Here is a 20726-nt window from a genome sequence, read left to right as displayed (position 1 = left end):
AGAACTAAAATCAAATTTGCATATGTAAATGAGCATAATTTAGGGGGGGAAAAATACGCACAATAAATTTATTACATTTTTAAAAAGTCAGCAATTTACGTAATAACATGATCTAACACCACATAATTTTAAGGGTTCACCTTCAGTTTAGCCAGCTACTTGTAACAGTTGAATCTTACCAAAAAGGTTCAAAATTATGGCCTGTGTATATCACTAATAAATAAAGTAATGCCACATGCTACACCTTGGTCTGATTCAACAAGCTGTATTAAGAAATGCACCCTTACCAGCTACTATAAATGTTATTTGAGTATTGTCATCATACTCAACTTAAAGGCCTCACTCGAACTCAGGCATGTATGAGACCTATCTTCCAGGTGAGTATCCGCACTCCAAGGCTCAATATATCTTATAAGGGTAGAGATGCTCAGTTATAGCATGTATATACCAAATATCTTCCAACCGGCACACCTTTGTAAAAAAATGTTGTCTTTTTATTGCATAGTATCAGAGTCCAACGTTTCGGTCCTCTACTATGCAATAAAAAGACAAAGATTTTTTACAAAGGGTGTGCCGGTTGGAAGATATTTGGTGAATATATATATATATTTATTTGTTCATACTTTAAAAGAAAACAGGTCAACGTTTCGGTCCCCTGCTTGGACCTTTATCAAGACCCAGATTCACAGTTAAAATCACAATAAATAGTTAAAAATAAAATAATTAACCAATCCGTAAACAGTGTCACTTTGGTGCATGACATCACAAAACTAATTTCTTCAATAGGATAATTGTGCTGACATATTCAGCTGACTATGCAACAAAGCATCGAGGAAGCACATATTATATCATTTTATTACAATATTGTCAAAATGTTGCAACCAAAGATTTTATCTTTGACTAAGGAAACAGGATAAGGAGCAATGTTCATTTAACCCATGCGGTGGAAGAGTATTTAATTTCTTTATCCAAAAGTCTTCCCTCTGTAATAATGCCTTTGATCTATCTCCTTCCCTACGTAAGGGGGGGGGGGGACATGGTCGATCGCAATATATTTAAATGTGGGGAGTCTGGGGCCCATTTTCAAAAAATGTTTTGCTACAGGCTTGTTTATCTTACCATCTACACTTATTGCAGATCTAAGTCCATCCATTCTCAACCTGAGCATTAAATCAGTTTTCCCCACATAAAATAGACCACAGGGACAAATAGTGTCGGACTGGGACATCAGGCGCCCACCCAAAAACCTTAGACCAGGGGCCCACTCATTACTAAAATTCTTCATCTCCTCAACCTCTATTCTCCCAGTTTGTTTTCTTTACATACTAGAATCTATTATTCCATCTATTTAGCCTCTTTGTTCTCATAGAATAGGGAATGGCCAGGAGTTTAGCAGCATGAGGGCCCACTAACAACTGGGCCCACTGGGAGTTTTCCTGGTATCCCGGTGGGCCAGTCCGACACTGGGGACAAGTAACCAAATAAATCACGTGAGTTGTTAAACACGTAATATGATGTCTTATAGAAAATCTTTCACCAGTATGTGGGTGTGTAAAGCTAGTACCAGGATTCATAAATCTACATGATGTGCAGTTAGGGCACCTAAAGCATCCATGTTTTCTATCGGGAAGCCAACTGTTGGTTACTTCTTGATAGCAATTCAATGGATCAGTTTTGACTAACAAATCTTTTAAGTTAGTTCCTCTCTTATATCCAACCATCGGTGGGTTTGGAATTTTTGCAAATAAGCAACGATCAGATTTAATGATCTTCCTGATGACGGCTCGAGTCTAAGAGTCGAAACATTGAATAAACCCATTTTTTCCTTCACAAAAGACCTATGAGTGCAGATTTCTTTGCTCTATAGATTTTGATATATGTTCCAGCACCTAGTCATTTCCATTGTTATCTGAGTGCAACTATCCAGTAGTTTGTTCTGGGTCAGACTACAATTACTACTAAAACAATGTTGCCGTTTTCATCCTACAGCCAAGACGGTTTTTCACAATGACTTGCATAACTGCAATTTTCATTCTTTACATAACTGTTAATCACAGATGTGTTCATGAAATCTTGGGAACCGGACATTCGGTTGCAGTGAAGCTGAATACAGCAAAATCCAGTCTTCATATCCTTCTCCGAAATTCAGGCAAAGCTAAAGTAGGAGGCTTTTTAAATATGTGAAACACCAACGTTTATATCTAATGTAATGTGTTTTAATAAAAAAATTACATACATTGTATGAGAAAGTAAGTAGAGACCTCGATTCTGGGATGGCAGTGGATGTGATTTACTTAGACTTTGCTAAAGCATTTGATACAGTGCCACACAAAAGGTTACTGGTTAAATTAAGGAATGTTGGCCTGGAAAATAGTATTTGTACCTGGATAGAGAACTGGCTAAAAGATAGACTACAAAGAGTGGTGGTAAATGGAACATTTTCTAATTGGACCAGTGTTGTTAGTGGAGTACCGAAGGGCTCTGTACTAGGTCCCTTGCTTTTCAACTTGTTTATTAATGAGCTGGAGGTGGGCATTGAAAGTACGGTTTCTATTTTTGCAGATGATACTAAATTGTGCAGAACTATAGGTTCCATGCAGGATGCTGCCACTTTGCAGAGTGATTTGTCTAAACTGGAAAACTTGGCAGCAAACTGGAAAATGGGGTTCAATGTTGATAAATGCAAGGCATTTGGCAAAAATAATATAAATGCAAGTTATACATTAAATGGCAGTGTGTTGGGAGTTTCCTTAAATGAGAAGGATCTAGGGGTCTTTGTAGATAACACGTTGTCTAATTCTGGGCAGTGTCATTCTGTGGCTACTAAAGCAAATAAAGTTCTGTCTTGCATAAAAAAGGGCATTAACTCAAGGGATGAAAACATAATTATGCCTCTTTATAGGTCCCTGGTGAGGCCTCATCTGGAGTATGCAGTGCAGTTTTGGACTCCAGTCCTTAAAAGGAATATAAATGAGCTAGAGAGAGTGCAGAGACGTGCAACTAAATTGGTTAGAGGGACGGAAGACTTAAATTATGAGGGTAGACTGTCAAGGTTGGGGTTGTTTTCTCTGGAAAAAAGGCGCTTGCGAGGGGACATGATTACACTTTACAAGTACATTAGAGGACATTATAGACAAATGGCAGGGGACCTTTTTACCCATAAAGTGGATCACCGTACCAGAGGCCACCCCTTTAGACTAGAAGAAAAGAACTTTCATTTGAAGCAACGTAGGGGGTTCTTCATAGTCAGGACAGTGAGGTTGTGGAATGCACTGCCGGGTGATGTTGTGATGGCTGATTCAGTTTATGCCTTTAAGAATGGCTTGGATGATTTTTTGGACAGACATAATATCAAAGGCTATTGTGATACTAAGCTCTATAGTTAGTATAGGTATGGGTATATAGAATTTAATTAAAAGTAGGGAGGCGTGTGTGTATGGATGCTGGGTTTTCATTTGGAGGGGTTGAACTTTGTCTTTTTTCAACCCAATTTAACTATGTAACTAACTATGTAACTATGTATCTCCTAAGTACCTTTATTTTCTTTTGAAATATGCAGGCAAAAGATCCCTGGTATGCAATAGCCCTTTGCCCTGTTAATATTGCATGCTAGCAGTAATCCCCTTGTCTGTTGCCACAGCAGGTTTAGTGGCACAGACAGGGTTAAATCAATAGTTCTAAAGACTGTGAGCTGAATCATACAGCCTGTCTGACTTTACAACTATTCAGATACCTCAAGGCTCTTACACAATGTTGTGAATCCCTGAACAGGAGGCTTGTAACGGAGGGAAAAATAAATACACATAATAAATTAAAATTGTATGTTCTTCAAAATCCTTTTACTTAGATCCTAATTTGCATATGCAAATTAGGGGTGGGAGGGGGAATTTTTTTAACTTCCTTGTTTTGTGACAAAAAGTCACGATTTCCCTCCCTGACCCTAATTTGCATATGCAAATTAGGATCTGGTTCGGCCGGGCAGAAGGATTCGGCCGAATCCGAATCCTGCTGAAAAAGGCAGAATCCCGAACCGAATCCTGGATTCGGTGCATCCGTAGTTATAGGTGAGAAGAACTGTAGCAAACTTTGCACCTTATATTGCATAACCCTTAACTCTATTAATAGAATAGAAGATCTTTTAGTTGACCTTTAGTTGATGATTAGTGCTGCAAGATCAGACAAAGCCTTTGATACCTTCCATTTCAATATGTTATGGGTTTCCCATTTTTGCAACATACTGCAATTTTGGTGCCATGGTACAAGTGGAAAAGCACCATAGAAATCTATCAGCTACTATATCCAGCTGCAACAGTCAATAGATGCAATATTGTGTGTCCTTGCAAGCAGTCAGATGCAAACTCCTATAATTGCAGCCATCCCACCTTCACTTAAATAGAAATATGTGGTATGTAGCGGACCAAAAAAAATTTAAACTATTTAATAAACTTGTATTACAAAAACAAGTTTGTAGTGACAATGTTTGCTAAAACATGCTCAGGTATGGGATCAGTTATCCAGAGACCCATTATCCAGAAAGCTCTGAATTTTTGAAAGGCTGTCTTCCATAGACTTCATTATAATCAAACAATCCAGATTTTTAAAATTGATTTCCTTTTATCTGTAATAAAACGCTGTATAATATAATCTATGCTGTATAATAATCCTTTTCAAATTAAACATGAAAGCCAAATTATTTTTATGTAAGCATTCATAGCTGTTATAAACTCATTTAAAAATCTAATCTGTCAATCAAATATTGCCTGTCCCTCCTCTATGCCTTAGGCATAGAGGCGGGGCAGGCAATTACTTTCACTTTCCATTCAGTACTTACTAGATGCACTCCCCACATTGCCCCTGTTCTCTTCACCATTTAATTGTGTAACCAGTGCATGAGGATGGACATCAGGTCCCCTGTTCTGGTGCACAAACAAGATTTTGAGATGATGCAAGACTTGCCTTAATAACTCCACAAAATGGCTCCTGCCTGCTTGCTATAATTATTAATTACAAGACGGAAGGAAACAAGATTCAAAAATTTTTAACTGTATAAATAAAGTTAATTTTGCTTGACTAACATGATAAAATAGTATTTGGAATTATTTTCTTGGGTAACAGATCCCCTTTAAGGTATGAAAATCTAAATCCGCTATCTGGAAAACCCCAGGTCCCAAGCATTCTGGATAACAGGTCCTATACATTTACACACACACACAGCAGTTTATTGTAAAGTGCTGCTAATATATAATAATAAATGCTCCATCAGGAACTAAAATTCCTTAAGTTTACTTTCCATCCAGTACACTGCTGATATATTAGAGACAATAAATACAAGACGTAACAAAGAGGGAAAGTGTGGACAGTCCGTGGGGTTAAAAACTGTATGAACTAAGCTAATGTTTGAGAGACATGTTCTACGTTCCTATTAATCTCCTAACTTGCAAACTCTTGCATGTCCTGTCCTACAAATGAAAACAAATAGATGAGAATATCAGATTTAAAAAGAAATAAGGTTTCATTTAACGAAAATGAAGAGCAAAAAAAAAAAAAAAAAGCACTTTCAAAATCAGCACTTTGCTTTATCCACTTGAGTGTCACTTTAATGCCATTGGTGTGTATCCAGCCGCTTTACATGTAAATGTCCACTGTCACAAACAAGGAAAAGCAAAATAGTATTTCACAGAAATTGCATGTAGTCAAAGCAAAGGATCGTTACCCAAGCCACAAACTGTTTCATAATCACAACCGCCTAACTGAGGAGGCGGCTCTTGATTTCATACCAGTGTGTTCACTCTTGCCAGCCAGCTATCTGACACAAGAGAGATGGACATATGGCAGAGGGGTGGAGGGGAAAGGCTTACAGAGCCCAGCTAAAGTCTTGCCGAACAAGTGGTTTAGGCATGCCAGATGTAACGACCACGTCTTCTGGGACTATCAGACAAAAGGCAGACACCTATCACAACCTTATTTTCAAGCCAAAAGGAAATGGTGACAAAAAAAGGAAGCATCCATTTTATTACCTTATTAGAGCATTGAGATGGCCGAAAATGCTAGACCCACGAAATTAAAGGAATTGTTCACTATAAAAATAAATAGATAGGCTGTGCAAAAGAAAAAAATGTTTTCAGAATAGTCAAAAATGTAATGTATAAAGTCAGAAATGACTGGCTAACATAATAGCCAGAACACTACTTCCTGCTTTGCAGCTCTCTTGGTTTATACTGATTATTTACGAGGTAATAACCAATCAGTGACTTGAGGGTCGGGCAAATGGGTCACAACTGTTACTTTTGAATCTGAGCTGAATGCTAAGGATCAACTGCAATCTCACTGAACAGTTATGTCCCGTGTCGCCCCCCTTATAGTCACTGACTAACTCAGAGTTAGAGAGCTGCAAAGCAGGAAGCTGTATTCTGTTCTGTTTGACATCCAGTCACTCCAGCCTTTATACATTACATTTTTGGCTAACTATATTAGAAACATTTTTTATTTATTTTCCCTGTTTTTATTTTTACACTGAACTGTTCCTTTAAAAGACTGCCAACAGCCACATAGAACCTCATATAAGACAATTAACAGAAAGAATGTTGAAAAGCAATGCACGTGTAGGGTTTTTTTTGAGAAAGGGAGGAGGTGAAACTGTGGCTTGCAAGCCTGCTTAAATGTGATGGCTTTCGGATCAAAAACATCACCAAAGGTTTTGAGCAACAGTCCCTAAATAGAACTAAAAGGAAAGTGAATAGGCTTTATACAAATTCTGACTCTCAAGAAAGACAGACACAACCTCAAACTGCCTGTGAGTCAGGAAAAGAAAGTTTCAGGTCTTAGTACTGTAAAATAGAGAGAGTATTGTGCTCTATGCACATCTCCCCATGGTCCCCAACACCATATTCTTGAACTTTTAAAGTGGGACGCAGACCACGTATAATGGCAACAAGTTTACAGTCCAATGTATCTAAGTAAGAGTCAAGTCATAATGATAGAAGGAAAGACGACGGGGGCAGGGCTTCAAGAACTAGTCACAAACAGAAAAACTAAAGCAGAAGTCAAGCGCAATACTTCTTTCCCATTCTTGAGCACACAAGGGTTGTTCACCTTGGAGTTAACTTTTAGCAAGATGTAGAAAGTGATTATTCTGAGACAATTTGCAGGTGTTTTAAATTTTTTATCATTTGTGGTATTTGAGTTATTTCGATTTTTTTCAGCAGCTCGTCCGTTTGCAATTTCAGCAATCTTGTTGCCAAGATCCAAATTAGCAACCATGCACTGATTTGAAGAAGAGACTGAAATATATATATATATATATATATATATATATATATATATATATATATATATATATATATATATATATATATATATATATATATATATATATATATATATATATATGAGAGTACATAAATCTTGTCAAACGACAGAACTCCAGGTTTCTTTTCCTTTAAAATGCCTTTAATGGTCACATGTCTTTGGTCAAAAAGATGCATAGTTTCTAGTGGCACTCCATTCTTGCTTCGTAAAGAGTGCAGTGTCACTCGAAACATTGCATCTCTGTACTTGCTGCCCTGATGCTTCGAGTGACACTGCACTCTTTATCAAGCAAGAGTGGAGTGCCACTCGTACTTGCTGTCCTGACATGTGACTATTAAAGGCATTTTAGAGGAAAAGAAATCTGGAGTGCTGTCGTTGACAAGATTTATGTACATTTTTGAGGAGCTTTGGTGGATAAGCCCTATAACATGCACCCAAACCAAAAAGTAACAGAGTAAGTGTGGTTTGTTTGGAACTGTTATATGGATAGGAGAGGCCTGGATAGAAAGATAAGTAATAAAAAGTAGCAATAACAATAAAAGTGCAGCTTTACAGAGCATTGGTTGTTTAGATGGGGTCAGTGACACCGGAAAGAGTAAGAAGAAAAAGGCAAATAAGGAAAAAACTAACAGCTAATGTAGACGAATTTTAAAGTTGCTTAGCATGGTCAGTTCTATAAACTATTAAAAGTTAACCCAAATGTGAACAACCCATTTAAGCTGCTACAATTACGTTTTGAAACAGTCGAACTTTACTGAAACCATCATCTGTTTAACTAGACCCCTTTTCATCTTAGGTTTATTCTCCATCAAGACAGCTGTACATCAGACAGTGACATGCATGAAGTGCAGGCTCTTTCTTAATTCATATCTTAAATCTCAGTCATGTGTCCAAGGCCTATAACATCTGACACGATCTGCAGAATGTGAAAAGCATGCGGTTGCTATTGGCTTCTCTAATTACTGTGCCTGCCGCCGGAAATGTATGAAGTGCAACAGACAAGGAAGCAAAATCAAGTCAACAAGAGGAGGCAGTCTAGGAGCGCAGAACTACAACTTTCCACTTCCATCACCCTGCCTGCTATAAACTGTGAGTTGTAGATGCACAACAGACGATAGATTAGCAACCCAGAATGAGTGAGTAAAGTGAATGTATGTGCAGGGATAATAGCAACTTCTGTCACCAGAGACTCAGGGGAGAATAATAATCCCCTTGCAGAGTAATTCATCTTGCCAAGCCCTAGGGCAACCGTGGCCTGTTTATGCTTCTACAGAAGCTGATGGGAAAAGCTGAACATTTGTAGTTGAACAGCAGAAAAAAAAAGCTTAATTAAGAAATTATACATCAGCTCCCCAGACTCCACACCTAGTTCTCTCCTTGAGATTTGAGCTCAATTCCAATAACAACCCCGGGGCCACATGTTAGTAACCAATCACATTCAAGCAGAAGAGGGCAGAGACTTCATGTCCCAGAAGGCAGACAGGTGAGTTGTAGTGCAGCGATTGTTGGATCTTGCTAATACATCACCATCCGGTACAAGTTAGACGAATGGAAAGTATTCTCCCATTGACTACTCTGGCATGTGCCCTTGTGTTATTACTGTGTGTGCATCATCATCATGTCTCACTCACCAGGGGTCGAACTCGTGGATGATGCTCTCGAAGCGGATGACAGCGAAGAGCCTTGAGCTGAAGCCGGCCAGCCAGGCCAGGAATAGAATAGTGAAGGAGAGCAGAGACTGCCAGCCCGCCGGCTGCGACAAACCGCCCGACAGTCCTCCATGGCCCCCTCCCCCGGGAGAATGCGCACCGCCGCCGCTACTGCTATTGTTGACGGCAGCGACGGAGCGCCCGGAGCTTTGGGCGGGGGAGGAGGCTCCGGAGTTGGCGGCTTGTGCTTTGTGCTTGTTCTCCTGGACTGCGTGCTCCGCCATGTTGGATTCCCCCCGCTGGCCGCTCCTCCTCCTCCCGGGGTGGGGGTGTGCTTAAAGGTGGCGGGGTGGGGGCAGCAGAGGGAAGCGTTCGGTGGCGGCTGGGAAAGCTTTATCAAAGTGCTTCGTTCCTGACTGCACAGCCTCGCCGGCTTCTCCTTCCCTCACTCGGTCTCTTTCTCTCTCCTAAAATCACCGTCCACATCACAGTGTGAGGAAAGGCAGAAGGCGAAATCCAGGCCTGGGGGATGCGGAGCCAGCTCCAGCGCTTCTACGCTCACAATGACATTTCCTACTCAATGCTGAGAAGAGGGAGGGGCCTGCTGAACAGACCCCGCCTGAACATTCAATCCGAACTTGCAGCCTTCTCCAATGCGAGGACGACAGGTACATAAGGGGCGGGAGTAGACGAAGAGGCCAACCATTCGCGCTTTGAAGCCACACCTCCGACTCCGTGACGTTTCTAAAAAGCGGCGAACCTTTTAGGAGACTTCCCAGTAGCACCGCGGCACGTGCTGTCAGAAGAACGGGGGTAGAGCTTGTCTGTACAATTTGAATAACACGCTCACCCAGGCAATGAGAATGCAGGGTGACGGGAGATTGACACGTCTGGGGCAAAACGCGCTGGAACTGCGAGGTGGGGTTTCAATCTAATTGTCAGCCAATCATCTCCGGTCCTGAGGTGCTGCTGGGAGCGGGAGACTGAGCGCTAGTTTTGTAATAAGTGTGAAAGCCGCAAAGAAACGCTTGGAGCTCGCGGTTGCACTCGGTGTATAAAGCGAATGCCCTCATAGCTGCTGTGTGTAGGGGGCACTCGTCTCTCTCCAAACATACATTTTACATCACAACGAGCACCGACGTGCTTTACGTTAATCATAAACTGGTAATAATTATTTATAACCAGGTATTCTATGTCGTGTTTTTGTGCAGCTCCCTGGCCCTATGGCGGGATGGCAGGTGGCATTGGGAATAAATATATTTACTGGACAAGTACAGGGCTCACTGGACAACTCTACATGTAACTCTTTATATCAAATAACATCAGGGACCTCGTTGGGCTTTGCTAGGCTCTGGTTAGGTAATAAAAAACACTAAGTTTACCCAGGGGCAGTAAGTCATGGCAACCAAACAGCAGGAAGCATTTAATGTAGGGTTGCCACCTTTGCTCATGGCTAAACCCAACACCAGGGTTGCCAGGTCTAATTTTCAAAAAGTCAGCTACATAACTAGCCCAAAACTAGCCAAGAGGCACTTCAAAAGTAGCCCAAAAATAGCAAGATATGTGCAGTGAAAAAAAGTCTAAAAAATAAATGAATATATGCGAAAATACGCCTTTTTCCAATTTTCGCAAATTTTTCCATGAAGCAAAATGGGACAGATTCACCCATCACCAGGGGTGTAACTACAGAGACATTATTTTGGCCAGCAGACAAAATTGTCTGAAATTGAGTAAAGTCACAGAAAAATGTGAGAATGCATTAGGTAATAGTTACTACTATAGAGAGAGTAAGGGAGAACATGAAGGAGAGGTACTGGGATAGAAATATTATAGAGATGTAAGAAGCAGCTTTTGAGTTAGTAGGACATAGAGAGAGACTGGGGACAGTTAACATTGTTGGGGGGGGCACAGACACAGAGAGAGGCGCTGGGGAACAGAACAAGAGAGGGAGTGAAAAGGGGGCGGTTGAGAAAAGAGGGGTACGTTAGAAAGAGAGCGAGAACCTGTTCTGGACTCAAAATTCTTCTCCGTAAATATAATGACGCGCAATGATAAATATAAAGTTTTGCATCCCATGCAGTACAAGTCATACTATGTATAATAGCAATACTAATAATTGTTTATACAGCAACAGGGCCAGGGCACACAGGTGTTAGCAGCGATGGGGGCGTGTCTGCGCTAATAATTCACTCCTCCTCTCACACCTTACCCAGCACAGGCCCCGCCCTGGGTGCTGATTGGCTGAAGCGTTAGTTATAGTAACCCGGCAAGTGCTGAAGCGCAGAGCAGAGAGACTCACCGCTGAGCAGGAGCTTTAGGGTTAGTCCACACGAGATTCGGGGAGATTTTGTCGCCTGGCGACTAATCGCCTCGTCTTCTGAGCGACAATCTCCCCGAACTGCCTCTGCGTGTTTTCCCATAGGCTTCAATGGAAAGTCGCCTGCGTTAAGCACACGTGGAGATGTGTTTTCAATAGTCGCACAAAGTTGCCTCACGGTATGCCCAGATCTTGGGCTCTGTACCCCAGTCTCCCCTCACTCTTAGGGTTAGTCCACACGAGGAGATTCGGGGAGATTTTGTCGCCTGGCGACTAATTGCCTTGTCTTCTGAGCGACAATCACAATATTAAGAGTCAGGGGAGACTGGGGTACAGAACTCGAAATCTGGGCATACTGGTTATTGTATTCTTACATTAAACTTGTCAGGTGGCAAATTGTTATATAAAAACTACATTACCCAACATGAGATGCAGGCTTGGCACATTAGGGCAAGAAAAAAAATTGGCTGGCTTCCAAAGTACAATCCAGCCAAAAAAGTAGCCCAAACCCGTACCTTGGCTAGTTTGTGAATGCAAAACCAGCCTGGCCTTTCAATTAGTAGCCTAATTTGGCTACCAATCTGGCAACCCTTCCCGAACACGGGGGGCAGGACAGATAGGATTGGGGGTGGGGCAGTGATGTAGGAACAGGCATGATGACATCAGAGGTGGGCACAATTATGTTGGTGGAGTTATGACACTAGGGTGAGGCTAGTTTAGATGCAACTGGCTGGATTTATATCCAGTTTTCACAATGTTTTAAAATGTTGATGCCTAGTTCAAAACCACACAGGTGGCAACCCTATCTCTAGCTATATTCTGCTTGATGAGTAAGCCCAATCCTTTAATGACTGATATGAGATCTATTATACAGAAACCTGTTATCCAGAAAGCTCTGAAATACAGCAATGCTAATTAAGAAAAAAATAATCTTATTTTTGATTGATATGCTTTTTTTGTATCTGTAATAATAAGAAATTAACTGCTATTGATAGTAACTAAGCCATGTTTAGGTGAGTATCTTAGTATTTAAATGTTTTTCATGTATTGGCCAGATTATTAATCGGGTTTCATAAGGCTGAAAACTGAACAGAAAGTTCAGACCCGAACAGGCCTTTCAAAAACCGAAGTGTTCGGGTCAAAACTGAAGAGATGGCAACCCTAATTTAATGGTCATTTGAAAGCAAACATCTTATTGGTTGCCATGGGTTACTGCTCCTGGGCAAACTTACTGCCTTTCCATATGGGAGGTGTCTTGTAATGAGACACATTATCAGTGACAATTACGTATAGGACACAGACATTATAATTATTATGGAGGGGCATGGTGTTCAGATTGCCCTTCAGACTTGAAGTTGCAAGTGGCTTATTGCCCAGATGTTTGGCTTGTGCAGTCCTTTTCCAAGGTGATTATTATGTTCTTCAGCATAAGGCAAGGACATTTTTCTATTAGTTTGAGACATTTAGAGATAAAACATATTTTCAGCAATATTACCCTGCTGTCCTAGTCCCTTTAGGCATCATCATTCATATCTACCTAACCCTGCTATATTTCCAAGGCATACCCCATATTGGGATATGTATCTGGGATAGGTAGAAATAACACTGTTGACCTCTGTGGAAGGCCTGCATGTTATGAGTGTACAGTAATTACTTGTGATGTCAAGCAATCTGATTTGCTTTCCCATGTGAGAGCGAGTCTCTTACATTTGACTCAAATACACTCAGTGTTCTAAAATATCAAATATTAGGAGCACTGTAAAGCTTAGTTTTTAGTTTTTGCATTTGCTCTGTTATCCTTATTAATCATTAAAGTGACTGAAGTCTTTAATACAGCTGATCATTAGAAATAATGATGTTTCTAAGCTAGTTAGATTTACCTAGTTGATTAAAATGTTGTAGTAAGCGCAAGTCATGAGTTACAAGAGTATCCATCTTGCGATCCCAATGACTCTCTATATTTCCTAAATGTGCAATCCCTGCAGGTTGAATTCTCCTTTAACAGACTAGCGATTGTCTGCCACATGCCCTGACCTATTCCCTGCCCAATGGACTTGCTATTGTCTACTGCCATACTTGTCCTATTTAACAGACTAACTATTGCCTGCTGCATGACATATTCTCTGCCTAACAGACTTTCTATTGTCTGCTGCATACCCTGACATATTCCCTTAATAACTGACATGCTATTATTTGTCGCCTACTGTGATATCTTTCCTGCCTAACTGAATGGCTATTGCCTGTCACCTGCCATGACCTCTTTCCTACCTAATGTATTGGTTAATGTTTGCTGCTTTTCCTTACTTTTTGCCTGCCTAATGGACTGGCTATTGACTGCTGCTTGGCCTTAGCTTTTGACTGCCAAAAGTCTCCTGCCTGCCTTTATTATTGGTCAGTTTACAGGGTTTCTTTTTGTTTTCCCTCTTTTTTTTTATTCATTTTTAATTGATCTTCCTGTTTAACCTCAACAATGATGGTATAGCTGTTTTAGGGATAGCTAGAAGAATAGAATTTAGATGTTAAACTAGGCATGGGGGGCAGTGAGTATTTCTACAGAATATAGGATAGGTCAGGAACTGGGCATAATAAGGAAAATATGGGTGGAGAGTTTAATGAGGATGTCTTTAAAGGAATTGTTAAGTGTAAAAATAAAAACTGGGTAAATAGATAGGCTGTGCAAAATAAAATAGTTTCAGTATAGTTAATTAGCCAAAAATGTAATCTATAAAGGTTGGAGTGACTGGATGTCTAACATAATATCTAAAACACTACTTCCTGCTTTCTTCCCAAGCTCTCTTGGGGGCACATTTAAAGGGTGAATTGTGGATGTGTCCCGAATTTCGCCAAAAAGACAAGTAGGCCCGACATCGCCTAAATTGCTAGGACAATTCACTAGCGAAAAACTTCAGCACTAGAGAACTTTCGCTCCGTTTTGCCAGGCTTATTTTCTCTCAGGTGAACAATCGTTAATCTGCAAATCTATCAAAGTGTTAACATTCCAATGCATTACCCTTTTCGCCAAAATCTACTCCGCCTGGTTCTACCTGGTGAATTGTTAAGATGAAGCTACGTCCTCAACATTACTGTCAGTGACATCAGTTCATATTGTATTGTAATTTACACTAAAAAGAAACTGGCCGACGTTTAGGTCTCTGCACATAGACTGAATTACTGTACTTTTTGCTCACACTTTTTGCTCATGCTTGGCGCGATGATACATGCAGAGACCGTGGTATCGACATTGTACAGAGTTTTACTATTTCTGTGAGCGTAATGAGCACCCTTTATTCACGTGGAGCTCCCAGATACCTTCTTGAGAGGCGTCTGCAGCTTATATGAACCATGGAATTAATCGTAGGATACACCTATATGACTTCTGCACACTCATAATGCATGCACTAAGGGACTGGTTTTGTTAGGTTAACTTTTTTATTTACATTTTTATTTTAGTAATTTAGTCCAAATCATTGTGATATTGATTATATATATATATATATATATATATATATATATATATATATATATATATATATATATATATATATATATATATATATAGTGTGTTATTTCACTAATATGATTTATGTATAGCGTGTATCTTAAAACTTTTTTCTTTTTGGATAGTTATGTTCACGTATGTGTTCGGGATTATCTCATTATGTATGTGAGGCATACTACAGGGTAACATTGAGTGTTACAATTGGATCACATGCACTTAATTGATTAATTTGCACTATTGAGGGGTTCTATGATCTGACTAGGTATTTAGTTATCACACTGTTTTTTGACACTTAGTTATGGCTATGACACCCTAATTAGAACATCCCTTTGAGTGTTTATGGGTGTGTTACTACAGCTTGCAGAGCTATATGTGTGTATACTCAGTGACTAGTGGCATGGGGAGGTACTGATAGGGTGATACTGAAATAACAAAGAAAAGGTTTAGTTGGTACTTGATATGTGGTTCTGGTGAGACTAACAGCTGCTAGTGTGATACAATACAGTTTTAGGAGGTTTAATAATTACACATAATTGAAATTTAAGCCATGCTATGTATTTAATGATGCATATAACAATCATCCCGTAACATAACGATTGGGAAGGATAGGTCCCTGTTTATTCTAAACATGACTCAGAGAATGATACTCTAGTAATATAAGTACAGGTATAACCCTCATTTGGTTACTGTCTCTTTAAATAGCAACTTACTCTTGGCAATCCAGGGGCCCTGAGTCCCATTTGCGTATGAAAAGTACCTGGAACTGGGAATTACAGCACAGTGCCTCTACCTAGGGAACACACCTCAGGGTGATTCCACCAGGAATAATAAAACACTTACAGTTTGCAAATGAAACAAATATAAACTTTATATAAACTGCAGTAAAACTTGGGCAAACTAATACACCATGCACTCCTACACTGGTGACACGTGAGACACTACTTAAATCACTATTTGGTACTTAACTGTTGCTCCAACACAGTCCTTTTTAATATCAAAGTCCCAATTCTCCGGGAAAGGGGTTAATAACCAAACAGTTCAACTAAAATGTCCCTTCCCCAGAGCTCTTATTCCCCAGGTAGCGCTGCCATTTCCCAAAAGTACCTCTCCCTTTGGAATTTAGCAGCAGCTCCCACGTAGCAGGTAAATACACAAGACTTGTCTCCACTTTGGATATCCCCATAGGGGGTACTTTGAGAAAGGCCCTGGAGGGGGCCAAACGTCAGTCTTTGATTGAACAATACATTTTTATTATTTTTAAGACCTGAGAGTGAGTATCTTGTTCGCTGGATTTATAGTTTGGTTATTGATGCTGCACCCAGGCACATTACTTTGTTATTATAGTTATTTACACATTTTTAACCATCTAAAGCTCATCCCACATTTTTTTTAGACTAGGCCCATTTTTAGGACAATAGATGAGCTTTTTTGTCTTTATTTTGCTTCCTTTGACATTTTTTTTTTTTAACTTTCTGTTTATTGAAAATTTACACATATACTTGATAGTATGTATATCCTTTTCCTGTTTATACGTGAAATAAAAACATTTCTGATATGCATTCTCAGTATTTTTGTTCTGTATTGTGTAATTTTTGTTTTTATCTTTAACAAGAACTTGTACTTATACAAGGGGGCGGGGAAAGGTGGGAAGGGAAACCATAACTGTTGCTTTTGAATCTGACCTGCATGCTAAGGATCAATTGCAAATTAATGAACAGTTATGTCCCATGTGCCCCCCCCTTAAAGTCACTAACTAAGAATTAGTCAACTGAAAAGCAGTTCTGTTCTATTAGATTATGTTAGACATTTGGTCACTCCAGCCTTTATAGATGACAATTTTGGATAACTATATTAGAAACATTTTTTATTTTGCACATACTATCGATTTAGCCTGTTTTTATTTTTAACTGTTCCTTTAATATTGATGACCAGAAGTTATTAGGTTACATTAGAAATATATTTACTGAGAATAAGTTTATGTGTTCAATACTTATCTTCCCTGTTGTAAGTGACCCCTTTTTGAAAGCTGGAAATAAGGCTCATAATTCAAATCTCTAAAATTGAAGACTAATTGAAAAATCGCTAAAATAAGACACTACAATGGCAAACGGCAAACAAGCTGTGCGTATGACATCAGCAGCAAGAAAAATGAAAATAAAAGGAACGCCAAGACGCGGGTTCAATGCCCAATTATAAGCCGCACTTCTGGCATTCCTGGGTGCTTTACAATTCTATATTTACTGTTTACTGGACTCTTTACATTCTGCCTTGTACCTGACGACGACCCATTGCTGCCTACCCCTGAATCTTCTGCCTGAACGTTTACCACGATCCCCGCTAAACCTTTTGGCTACCATGTATCTTGTATTTAGTGCTTCCTTCTTGGTTTGGACTTCTCTGCTAATTGGGCCATAAGGTCCTGACAGTATGTTCTGGCCATGGACCCTACTGGTGATATGCATGGAGGCCTATGAAGCCCAGCAAATTCGCCTTGGGCAAATTCTGGAGGCCCTCCTCTCCCTGATGGCTTTTGCTTCTCCAGTTCACTGTGAATCCTTCCTCGATAGCTCCACCTCCTCCAGCGGCTACATCGGCTAGTGAGCCCCAAGTTCCCCCACTTTCTCGCTGTAATGGGGATCCTCAGGCCTACAGAGGCTTTGTCAACCAATGCCTTATCCAGTCTAGTTTCAACCCTCGCAGTATACAGTCAAACGGGCCAAGGTGGAGTATGTAATCTACAGGATGGAAGGTAAAGCTCTAGAATGGGCATTACCCTTCTGGGAGAAGAATTCCCCTTTGACCTATGATGCTAAGGCTTTCCTCAATCTTCTGAACTGTGTTTGACGCACCAGGTTGAGATGCTAATACCTCCTCCCGCCTTCTGCAGACCCGGCAAGGGAATCGCTGTGCCAGTGAGTGCACTTTTGACTTTGGAAACCTGGTGGCAGAAACTCACTGTAACAATGAGGCTTATGTGGTTGTCTTCTGTAAAGGCCTGTCTAGTAGACTCAAAGAGGACTTGGTGTCTAGAGATCTTCCAGGGCAACTGGAGGACCTGATTGCTCTTGCTATCAAGGTGAACACCCACCTCAGGGAGCATCAAGCCGACAAAAACCGTGGCAAGAAATTCCAGCCTATACTGGCACCACGGTTTCAAAGAACTCCCCTTCTGTTCCTATGGTCTAGGGGTTATGTAACTTCGCCTGCATAACCCTTCCATTGACTAGTCCACCAACCAAATTTTTCATTGGAGCCCCCTCTGCGTATAAATGTTTGCCTGCAAACCCCATTCAATGGGTGATTGTCTCCACTACCGATCTTCAATCCTTGCCAGCTGTCTACAAGGAATCTTCTGATGTCTTCTTTAAATAGTTGGCTGAATTTCATCTTCCTCACGGCCTCTACGACTGCCCCATTGATCTACTCCCTGGAACCATGCCTCCCAGAGGTCATACTTCTCTTTTATCTCCTGCCGAGACCTGCACTATGAAGAAGTATATTCAAGACAATCTCCAGCTGGGATTTATATGGCCTTCTACATCTCCTGCAGGGGCTGGTTTGTTCTTTGTGGAGAGGAAGGACGGTGGGTTACGTCCATGCAACAGTACAGTTCAGGGGCCCTTGTGTGGATAAGTTTCAGGATCTAGTTGAACGTGATCTAATATGCCTCAATGATATTATAAAAAGACAAGTCTCAAATTTATCCCGGAATGAACAACAGTCTTTAAAAGAATTAATATCAGACTCTACCATAGTTATACGCAAAGCGGATAAAGGAGGGAAAGTGGTAGTGCTTGACACGACTGAACATATAAAGGAAGCTTTGAGACAATTACACAATGAGGAAGCATACCAAATATTGAATGAAAATCCACAGAATAGACTTAGGGAAGTTTTGGTGGATATAGGTTATCGCAATGGAGTGTTCAGTCATCGGGTCAAACTTCATCTAGTACCTGACAAGTTGAACAATTTTCCACCATTTTCCAAAAATACATAAAAACAAATTCCCCCCGGAAGGTAGACCTATAGTCTCTTCTGTGGGTTTGTTAAACGAAAATCTGTTTGAGTTGATAGACATGTTGTTACAACCTTTAGTGGATTCTTACTTGCTTGACACCAAACATGTTTTGCAAATACTTGATAAGTTTGATTGGGACAGTTCAAATTTGAGTTGGGCCACAGTTGATGTGGTGGGATTGTGCACGTGCATCTCATCACCTATAGCAATTACGATGATACAGTAGTAGATTTTGTTTTGAGGGCATTCGAATATTTGTTGACACATAATTTTTTAAAGTTTGATTCTGTCTTTTACCTCCAAAGATGTGGGATGTCAATGGGAGCAAAGTTCGCACCCACTTATGCCAACCTGTATATGGGTTGGTGGGAAGAAACCCACATTTTTGTAGGTACAGCAAGGGGTTTAGACAAGGTGAAGTTATACAAAAGATATGTGGATGATTTGTTATTTGTTTGGGGAGGTACCAAACTTCAATTTAACAATTTTGTCAAGGGATTAAGTAATAATGAATGTAATCTACAGTTCACTAGTGAGTTTGGTCAGAAATAATTTTTTTGGATTTGGAACTATCACACAGTAACAATAAGGTAATAAGTACAGTGTTTAGGAAGGAAACTGCGGGTAATACCCTACTGAGGGCAGACTCATGCTATCCATGGCATGTTTTTAAGGCCATACCTTTTGGACAATTCCAGCGACTCCATCGAAATTGTAGTATTGATGAAGAATATATAAGACAATCTGTTAACTTGAGAGATCAGCTCCTAGATAGAAATTATTCGTTTGATATATTGGAATCAGCTTTTATAAAAGCATTTAGGTTAGATAGACATTTTAAAAGATAAACAAGTACCAGAATAGGATAAGGCATATGAGAAACCTATGTTCATAACGTCTTTTAGCAGGCAGAAAGTAAAACAGATCGCAAAAAAGAAATTACCAGTTTTATATAATGATGAGAGCTTACAAGGAATTTTAAAAGATGGATGTAAGTTTGTAACAAGATGAACTCCCACATTAGGCAATCTGATGGCGCCAAGCGTAATACAGAGTAAGGAAAGAACGAAAACTTGGTTACATGTAAATGGGACATATAAATGCGGAGCTAACAGATGCGTTACTTGCGAGAGGATGTTTGTTTCAACTGATTTCGTGAGCAACAGTACAGGGAAATCATTTAAAATGAAGAGTTTCATAAATTGCAACACAAAATTTGTGGTTTATTTGCTAAATTGTACAAAATGTGGCATACAATATGTTGGTTGTACTTCCAGGAATTTAAAGAACAGAACGAGGGAGCATATAAACCAAATAGTCTCCGGGAGTAATACTACGGTGGTATCCAGACACTTTCTTGAATGTAGTGGGGGAGATATTACTAACCTAAAGATACAGGACATAGAAAAAATAGAGCCCGCCTATAGGGGTGGTAATTTGATGGATAAGCTCCTCCATAGAGAGGCTTTCTGGATATTCACCTTGGGAACCCGCTAACCAGGAGGCTTGAATTTAAAATTCGATAGAGCTTGCCATGTCTGAGTTACAAGCATCGTAGAGGGGATATGTTGCAATTTTTTATAGCATTGGTAATAATTCAGATTTTGGATGTAACCTTATTGAGAATGTTTTTACATACCTCCATATTTACATCATTGGTTTATTCGTTTATCCATTTCAGGCAACACTTATGTGCTAGTTTGATACTAAAAAGTTTAGAGACATTGAGCCAAAACTTAAAAGAAATAATGTGTAATGACACGTGAGAGTAATTCTTTATTATATGAATACATGAATTTGATAAACATTTTAATGCATATTTCATATTTAAGACATTTAAAATTTATAATAAATATTTAAATAACCATCTGATATAAGAAAAAGTTTTAAGTATAATTATTAAGTATGCTTCGTTCTAGTTAATTAACAAAG

At 39.8% G+C, this 20726-nt stretch overlaps 1 protein-coding gene across 1 annotated transcript in view; it reads right to left on the bottom strand.

Moving 5' to 3' along the window:
- The window catches only part of stt3b.S (STT3B, catalytic subunit of the oligosaccharyltransferase complex S homeolog), a 54909-nt gene extending 45292 nt beyond the window's left edge, over positions 1–9617 (bottom strand). Inside the window, exon 1 of the mRNA XM_018269299.2 lies at positions 8940–9617. Within this exon, the coding sequence (XP_018124788.1) occupies positions 8940–9241 (302 nt within the window). The 5' untranslated portion in view covers positions 9242–9617. The remainder of the gene's footprint in view (positions 1–8939) is intronic.
- Between the last annotated feature and the right edge of the window lie 11109 nt (positions 9618–20726).

The sequence above is a fragment of the Xenopus laevis genome, chromosome 6S (genome assembly GCF_017654675.1).
Source record: "Xenopus laevis strain J_2021 chromosome 6S, Xenopus_laevis_v10.1, whole genome shotgun sequence".
Classification (NCBI taxonomy): Eukaryota; Metazoa; Chordata; class Amphibia; order Anura; family Pipidae; genus Xenopus; species Xenopus laevis.
The sequence above is the reverse complement of the archived record's forward strand: the minus strand, read 5'-3'. Positions and strand labels throughout refer to the sequence as shown.